The following is an 8,344-nucleotide window of genomic DNA, read 5'->3' on the forward strand; positions in this document are numbered from 1 at the left end:
GGAGAGAGATGCTGACGAGGGAGGGCGATCCAAAGCCGTGACGCAAGAGGCCCACGGGCTCCAGTGGGACTTGGCCTCCCAAACTGAGCGTGCACAGAATGGCAGCCCAAGGTGGGAGGAAGTGTCTGCTGATCTTACTTCCGAGTAAACAGGCTGGGGGAAAAAAGAGCCTTCCTGGATGAGGCCAAGGACCCATCTTGTCCAACATCCTGCTCTCAAACTGGTGGACCACATGCCCCTGATAAGCCCACCAAAAGGACCAGAGCTTTCCACACCTGCGATTCCCAGCAACTGGTATTCTGAGGCACACCGCCTCAAGCATTGGAGCCAGAACACAGCCACAAACACTCCATAAATTTCTCCAGCCCTCTTTTAACGCAGTCCAAGTGGGTGGCCATTACAGCCTCTTGAGGTAGCTAATTATTTAGCCTGCCCTGAATGTTCCAATATTTAGCTTAATTGGAGAACCCGTGTTCTAGCATTATGAGAGAGAAAAACTCCTTTCCCACTTCCTTTACACCTTGCATAATCTTATACACCTCTTAACACATTCCCCTTATTACACATTTTTCTAAACGAAACAGCCCAAAATACTGTAACCTGCTCTAAACCCTTGATCATTTTGCTTGCCTTTTTCTGCCTCCTTTCCAGCTCCACAATGTTCTCTTTGCAGTGAGGTGGCCAGAACTGTGCACAGTTGTACAAGTGTACAGTACAAGTGTAGTCTCACATCATGTATAATGACACTTTGTATAACGGCATTATGATACTGGTAGTCTTATTTTCAATCCCTTTCCCAACGACTCCTATCATGGAATTCACTCTTTTTCACAATTGTCACACGCTGGATCAACATCTTCATCCAGCATCCACTATGATGCTTCTTCTGTGCCTTGAAACACAGCCACCCTCTGTGGGTTGGGCAACCAAATCAGAACTTGGGAGGGACACCAGAAGCTGCCTTATAACAGCTCAGCTCCACATTGTCTACTACACTGACTGGCAGTGGCTCTGGGGTTTTTTGGACTTGGGTTTTTTCCAGTCCTGCCTGGAGATGCTAGTAGTTGAAAGAGATGGAGGGGATTCCAATGGTCTTCTAGTCCAACCCCTTGCAATGCATGAATCTAAAGTATAAATGACAGATGACCATCCAATCCCTGCCTAAAAAACTCCAAGGAAGGAGAGTCCACCACCTTCTGAGGAAGTCCGTTCCATTTCATGCAACCAATCAAAGTAATGGGCTGTAATCTATCAAAGTGTAAACCTTAATAAATTTGCCCAGACTTTAAGGTGCCACAGAGTGCTTCGTTGCTATTTTTTTGCCTGAGAGACTAACCCAACTACCCCTCTGGTTGGCTGACACTCATCTGTCTCGGGAGACAATGGAAGTGTGCGCCTTTTGCGGTGTAGTCAAACCTTCGGAAAGTTTGTGTGTGCTGTGGCTGTAGAGACCGATACCAGACATGTTTTGTTGCAGCTGGGGCAAATGAAGGTGTCTAGTTGTGGTGATCCTGAGGGTTCCTGCCATTTTACATTCTAGGAACATAACCAAGCCAGTGTGGATGTCACTGAGACAGGAGTGCGAACATTCTGGGAATACGGGCTTGGGAGAATACATATTTATCTGTCCTGCCATGTAAATCCCAAAATCCGCCTGACACAGGCTTTGAGGAGTCTCTCCTGGAGGGTGCAAATTGCCCACATCTCACTTCCATAAAGCAGCGTGCACAAAACACAAGCCTGAAAAACACAAGCCTGGTAGACCTTCCTCTTGGTATCGGTCAATAGCATCACATTCTCCCATACACTTTTGGAGAGGCGAGCCATTGCCATAGTTGCCTTGCCAATATGCTTGAAACTGTATAGCTTAAGTCATGGTCCTGGCTGGTAGCCAGATTCTGCACCCAGATTTGTAGGCACAGAACAACCTCTAGAATAAAATAGCTCATTAGGGAAATGCTGAAGTCGCCCTTTGGGGCGCCTCAGGGTCCATTTTTTATGGTAGCCCAAATCTCAGTTGTACGGGTGTATGTATATATCTCAATTTTAACTCATGAGCTAATGGCGCAATCTGCTCCGACTGTATCTTTTATCTTTATGAACGCTGTTTTTATTGTGTTATGTCACGTGAGCTGGTCTTTGACCGTAATAAATTATCTCATGGTCAATCCTTTAGTCTCTGTGGTGCCACAAGACTGGTCATTTCGTGGTTTCTTTGCATGTCTGTGTGTCATGCTGTGGCAGCAATAACTCTTCCAGCTACGATGCAACTGCGCTAGGCTGCTACCTGATTAGTTTCCTATTTATTTACTGATTTATTAATTTTTTTAAATCCCCCTCAGTCACGGAGGCAGCAGCTCAGACCGTGTGAGAGGAGGACAAGGGGGCCTGGCAGCGGCAGAGCGGCGCCCTCAGGACCCTGGGACCTTTAAGGGGTCGCGACAACCAAGATGGCGGCTCCCGCTGCCGCTTCGTCCCGCGCCTATTTCTGAGCCAAAAAACAAAACTTAACGAGCGCCCCGCTCGGCGAGGGCGACGCAAAACTGACGTCAGGAGCACGTGCCGACGCTGCGGCAGGAGAACGCCGTCGGTAGGCGGCTAAACTGAATCCATAGACACAAGAATCTGTAGAGTAAACCTTCTCGCTGGCTGAATAGGGATCTTCCGGATCAGCCTTGGGAAGCCGCAGAAATCGAAGCAGTTCTTCTTCTTCATACTTAGACGTTGCTTCATGTGGAAATGGTTGTTATTATTACGTCTTAAATTTGTATACCGCCTTGCCTCCGAAGATCCGGGGCGGTTCACAACAGGGGGGAAACGAGAATGCAAAATTCATAATAAAACAGACACATATAAAAAGCCATGGAATGGGAACCTGGCTGAGGAGAAGCGTTTCCGCCCGGCGCCTAAAGGCTGGCAATGGAGGCGCCGGGCGACACGTGTAACGTGTGAATCCCCGTCCCAGCCTCTCTTCTTTCCCCCTGAGTCCTGGCTTGCAGAGGGCTGGATTAAGTGACCCTCACGGGCCCTTCCTCCTCTACCTTCCTACTGGGGGCGGGGGGAGCGGCCCTCTCGTTCCTCGCAGGGGCTCCTTGGCGAGAGGAGCCGGGGGAAGCGGCGAAGGCCGGGTCCGGAAAGAAGGGCGGCGCCTTCGGAGGGCGGAGCCGCGAGGAAGATGGCGGACGACAAGGTACCGGCGTCGTCCTCTCGGAGTGGCGGGAGGAAGGCGCTCGCGGCCTCCTCTGGCGGGGCCTGCAAGTGGGGGGGGGGCGAGGGGGAAGCGTTGGGGGGGGAGGGAGCCTTTGCGGCCAGGTTTACTCGGGAGTCGTCGTGCCTGAGGCGCCGCGGGGCAGCTTCGGGGCGGAAGCCAGAACGTGACTCTCCTCAGGATGCGGCCTCTTTCGGGAAGCCCTGCTAGCTCCCCTTTTGCCAGCTGGGCATAAGCTGGATCCTCTTCTTTAACACCTGCACTTTTAGCTTCTGCTTACGCATGTTTTCCTGATACTTCTGTGGAGTTTTTTGGGGGGTGGGGGGGTTGTAGCTTTCTTGATGATCTTTGGCTTTTCTTTTATTTTTTGTAAACGGCCTCTTTGGAGCTTTCTTGCTTTTTTAAACTGCCTCTTGGGCCTAGTTTGTAGGACAGAGACGTGAGGGAAAACGAAAACACGAAACTGCTTGTGTGAACACGGGCAATTGCTTGTATAAGACGGAACTTGAAGTGGGTTCTGTCGGGAGGAAGGGTGGAGTATAAATGGAATGAATAAATAAAATAAATAAATGTTGACATTTTCAGTTTTGGGAAGGAACTAAAATAACTTACACCCCCCCCCCAATTTTTATTTTTTTTAATCCAGAAAATTCTAGCTGTATAAAAATGAAATCGAAATGCATGTCTTTTGTTAACCTATCCGGACTAAAATAGTGAGCTATCCATATGCAGCCTATAATTGTTCATGGCAGCAAAGTATAAAAAGACTAGACAGATGATTTTTTTCATTGATTTATAACACAAGTTAATATTTGAAAATTAATCCACTGATCAAGTCCATTTCCCACACCCAAAACAGCATCATACTAAATTGCTTTATACTATTGTATAGAACTCATTGTGGATAGAAGCACCTGGGATAGAAGTTGGAGAGTAAAAACTACCTAAAGTGCCCCCTCTGATGTGGTGGCAGTGATAGCCAGAAACAGAATACTGGTCTTGTATTAGACACCCCATTAGAATTTCTAGACTGTGCTTTCCTCTTAGATGTTTGCTTTCTATAACAAAGATACTAAAATGCATGTGTGCATGCAGTTTGGAATATGTCATTTATGTTTCCAATGTATAGGACTCTCTGCCAAAGCTGAAAGATCTTGCTTTTTTGAAGGATCAATTGGAAAGCTTGAAACGAAGAGTCGAAAATGAGGTACAGGCTGGAGTAGGACAGGTAAAAGTGGGGCTGTTTAATACTGATTTCTCCAAATCTGTTGTCACCGTATTTGTCTCTCAAAAGTCATTAATAATGTGCTTGATATGTCTGGCCCAGTAACTCAGGCATAGGCAAACGCCAGCTCTCCATATGTTTGGGACTACAATTCCCATCATCGCTAGCTAACAGGACCAATGGTCAGGGATGATGGAAATTGTAGTCCCAAACATCTGGAGGGCCAGAATTTGCCTATGCCTGCAGTAACTTATTAGAGTACAATGTAATTATACCTGTAAGGGACTGTAGTTTATTTTCAGTGTGTCACATCTGGAAAATACTGAGACTGTGCTTGCTCCTTTGATTATAAATACTACATCAGCCTTGAATTGTAATCCAGCATATTAGGAAAAATGGATGAACCATGAGAACACATCCCAGTCTGCATTTTAGTTGTGTTCAGATGGCTGTTTCAATTGCCCATTTATGTTTATGTTTTTTGTTTTTTACAGGAAGTCTCTTTGCTGGCATCCCCATTTCTCAAAGGGTTTCTTGCTGGCTATGTTGTAGCCAAACTCAGATCGTCAGCAGTCCTTGGATTTTTAGTGGGGACTTGTACTGGTGTGTATGCTGCTCAAACCTATGCAGTTCCTGATGTGGAAAAGACAGTCAAAGACTATTTCAGTTCATTCAGGAAAGGACCAGACTAGAATGTAGAATCTCATGTAGCAATACACTCCAGAAAACCCCTCTTATATTAGGCTTTCTAAACAATTTAAACTCAATTTAGGTCAGAAATGACTCCTCCTGCTCCCCTTTCACCAGTCATATCAATCGGAAGTGTTTTTATATTGGATGAGATGAAATTTCAGCAGGTCTGATTGTAAGTATTCTCAGACATTCAATCATGAAAAGTCTTGGTGGCTGCTTCAGCCATCCTGGGATTAGATGGTTTCTGACTATCAACTCGGACAGCTGCATTTCTCACATGATGGGATTCTCATTCTGATGGAACACAGAGCAACTGCTGGGTCATCATGCCTGCCAGCTTTAAACTGGAACCCACCCCATGTCCTTTCATGTACCCAGAAAATGTGGCTTGAGTGGTTCACATTGTCCAAACTTTTTCTTAATCATGCATACATATTATACTGACATGTGAATCTCATCACAAATGTGTCATATTGCTCTGATTCATTGGATACTTCTGCCTTTCCACGAGCATGACATTTATTTATTTTTAAAACCCCTATATTAACTTCATTTTTCTCCTCCTATAAAAGTTAGAGGTTGATGTTTCCCTTGCCTCCACACGTCAGAGAAATGTTATTTGACAACGCTTGTGCTGGTGATAGCCGGGTCAGCCCAGCTGTTGCTGTCGTACTTGGGAAAATCCGGTGGGGGCTGATGCTGATCTTGTCTGTTTTTATCTATGGCTCCCATGCACCACTCCTGACTCTCAGTAAAGAAAATGGCCAGATCCCATTCAGTGCCTCCTCTGTGGTGGTTTTGATTGAGTTAACCAAGTTGATGCTCTCGCTAGTCTTCCTGATGATCTGGGGCTGCGGACAACAAAAACTATCTGTGTCATGGCATCATGCTGCTCCCTTTGCTCTTTCAGCGTTGCTCTATGCAGCCAACAACAACTTAGTAGTTCATTTGCAGCTGTTCATGGATCCTAGTACCTTCCAAGTGCTCAGCAACTTGAAAATTGGAAGCACCGCCCTCCTATTCAGCATGTTCTTGCACCAAAGACTGACTGCCCGCAAGTGGCTAGCTCTTTTCTTGTTGATTGCTGCTGGAGCCTTTTATACATATGGAGGCCTGCAGGACCCACAGCACATGCCTGCTTCTGAGATGCAGTTGCACATCACCCCCATTGGCTTAGTGCTGATCTTTCTATATTGCCTGATCTCTGGCCTTTCAGCAGTCTACACTGAAGTTGTCTTGAAGACCCAGGATCTGCCTCTTAACCTCCAAAATGCATTTCTCTACTTTTTTGGTGTTTTGCTGAACATAATAATCCATCTGTCAAGCAGCTCAGGGGCTGGGTTCCTGGAGGGTTTCTCATTTTGGGTTCTGTTAATTATTGTGAGTCAAGCCTTGAATGGCTTGATAATGTCTGTGGTCATGAAGCACAGTAGTAACATCACTAGACTCTTTGTGATCTCCTCCTCTATTATGGTTAATGCTTTGCTCTCTGTCCTCCTATTTGGTCTTCATCTAACCACCTTTTTTTTCCTTTCTGTTTTGCTGATTAGCTTCGCTGTTTACTTTTATTATGGAATCAAATAGCTTCCTTGCCTCTGTGTATCTTTAGAGAAGTCATTTATTTGGAAAGAATTTGCTGCTTATATATTTTACCTTGAAAAGAGTATAATAGAATGCACAAGTACTTTACACCTCCCTTGTGAATGGCTTAATAGCTATTGTTTCATACTTCTCCCTGAGCTCAGAAAAAGTATTTGTTGTTTGGCTGAGCTGCAGCTTAAACTTAGTATGCTAATCTTGTCATTAGCCAGCAAGCATAGTTTGAGGAAGCAAATTGTTATCTAAAAGCCCACTTTCCTGTCATTTTGAATTGGCATTGGTGGAAAAGAGAAGAGTTGTATGTATTCTGTATATAGCTGGTTTCATCCCACAAGAGGTTAAAAATCATGCTTCCTTTTTTTGGTTACAGCTCAGTAGGATCTGCCACTCCTGATATCAAACAGGAAACTGGACTCCTATATATCACTCCTCTACTCCTTCCCACTTTATTGTCTACCTAGTGTCTATAGATTCATGAGTCCTCAAAAGGAAAGAATGAATTATTATTTCTTAATGAGCAAAAGCAGTCTCCCAGGCTCCCATTTCTACACTTGTGGAAAGGGAAGCTCTGTATCTTTCTTTTCCTTTTTAACTAACACTTTCATTGTTACTAATCTGGAAGAGTGTAGTATAAACAGCTATTTATTCTGCACAGGGAAGTGTTTTGCTTTTGATGTTCTTGTCAGAGGTTCTGCTTCAACCCAGTGATTACAAATGACAAGTGCCTTTTGCAAGTTAATGCCCTTCTGTGTTTGTCTGCTCCTGAAAGAGTCAATTGCTACCAGATAGTTTGTGATGAGTTGTGAATGTTTTGTAAAAACCCTCCAAAATAAATGGAGCACAGTTTCCTGTTACATTTATCTGGATGTTTTCCAAACAGGACTCATTTCTCCCTTTCAGTATTGAATCTGAATGTGTAGACCTGCCTCAATATACAGCCAGAGGTTCCAGCCATGTAAACACACATGCTTAACTTTTCCAAGTGATGTTCTGATAATCTGTATTCTGCTGAATTCAGCTGCTGGTAATTGGGAACACTATGCAATGCATCACCATTTCTTTATTGAAGCAACTATAATCCACCTCATCCAACACTAAAGTGTTCAGGTAGCTTCTGACAACATTCGCATTTCTGCTGCCACACAGCTGAAATTCCCCACACCCAAATATTTCTGCCTGTAGCATGTACTTGGCATATATATATATATATATATATATATATATATTTGCTACCAGTATAGATGTTCAGAAATGTACTGTGCGCCTCTTGCTTTGTTTTATCTTCAGTATTACTGATAAACTTAAAAAACTGGGTTGATCACTCTACCTCTCAAGCACCTTCTGTGCCAATGTCTGGAACAGGTGTGGTGGGGTAACAGCTCTAAATGTTACATAGGGGTTTTTATTACCTTTTTTTTTTTGCAATTTCTCTCTGTTTATCTGTGGTGCTGCCGCATTTATTCTAGCTCATGATTTTGATAACATTTTGATAGCTCAGTGATTGGATTGGATTGTATCTGGATTGTTATACACTCAGGTTCAACTAGTATCAATTCAATGCAGAAAAATGTCTAGTTTGAAATAAAATTAAAATTTAGTTTACAGGGTTGTGTATTTGT

The 8,344-nt window shown here is 44.3% G+C and overlaps 2 protein-coding genes across 3 annotated transcripts; both read left to right on the plus strand.

Moving 5' to 3' along the window:
- Positions 1–2,656: 2,656 nt before the first annotated feature.
- LOC310767485 (SLC35A4 upstream microprotein) lies at positions 2,657–8,327 on the plus strand. Of its 2 annotated transcripts, none has more exons than XM_083624523.1 (3): positions 2,657–3,190; positions 4,377–4,436; positions 4,928–8,327. In XM_083624523.1, the coding sequence occupies exons 1-3, from the start codon at positions 3,176–3,178 to the stop codon at positions 5,123–5,125; spliced, it is 273 nt and encodes a 90-aa protein (XP_083480649.1). In that variant the 5' UTR covers positions 2,657–3,175; the 3' UTR covers positions 5,126–8,327. The 2 variants fall into 2 exon arrangements, with proteins under 2 accessions (XP_083480649.1, XP_083480648.1); XM_083624522.1 differs by having other exon boundaries at positions 2,671–3,190; positions 4,338–4,436.
- SLC35A4 (solute carrier family 35 member A4) lies at positions 5,709–8,327 on the plus strand (the record flags this gene model as incomplete). The annotated part of the gene is made up of 1 exon (XM_083624498.1): positions 5,709–8,327. One exon carries the CDS (start codon positions 5,709–5,711, stop codon positions 6,708–6,710), a length of 1,002 nt encoding a protein of 333 aa, XP_083480624.1. The 3' UTR covers positions 6,711–8,327.
- Positions 8,328–8,344: the final 17 nt, after the last annotated feature.

The sequence above is a fragment of the Podarcis filfolensis genome (genome assembly GCF_964270895.1).
Source record: "Podarcis filfolensis genome assembly, chromosome: 7".
NCBI classification, from domain to species: Eukaryota; Metazoa; Chordata; class Lepidosauria; order Squamata; family Lacertidae; genus Podarcis; species Podarcis filfolensis.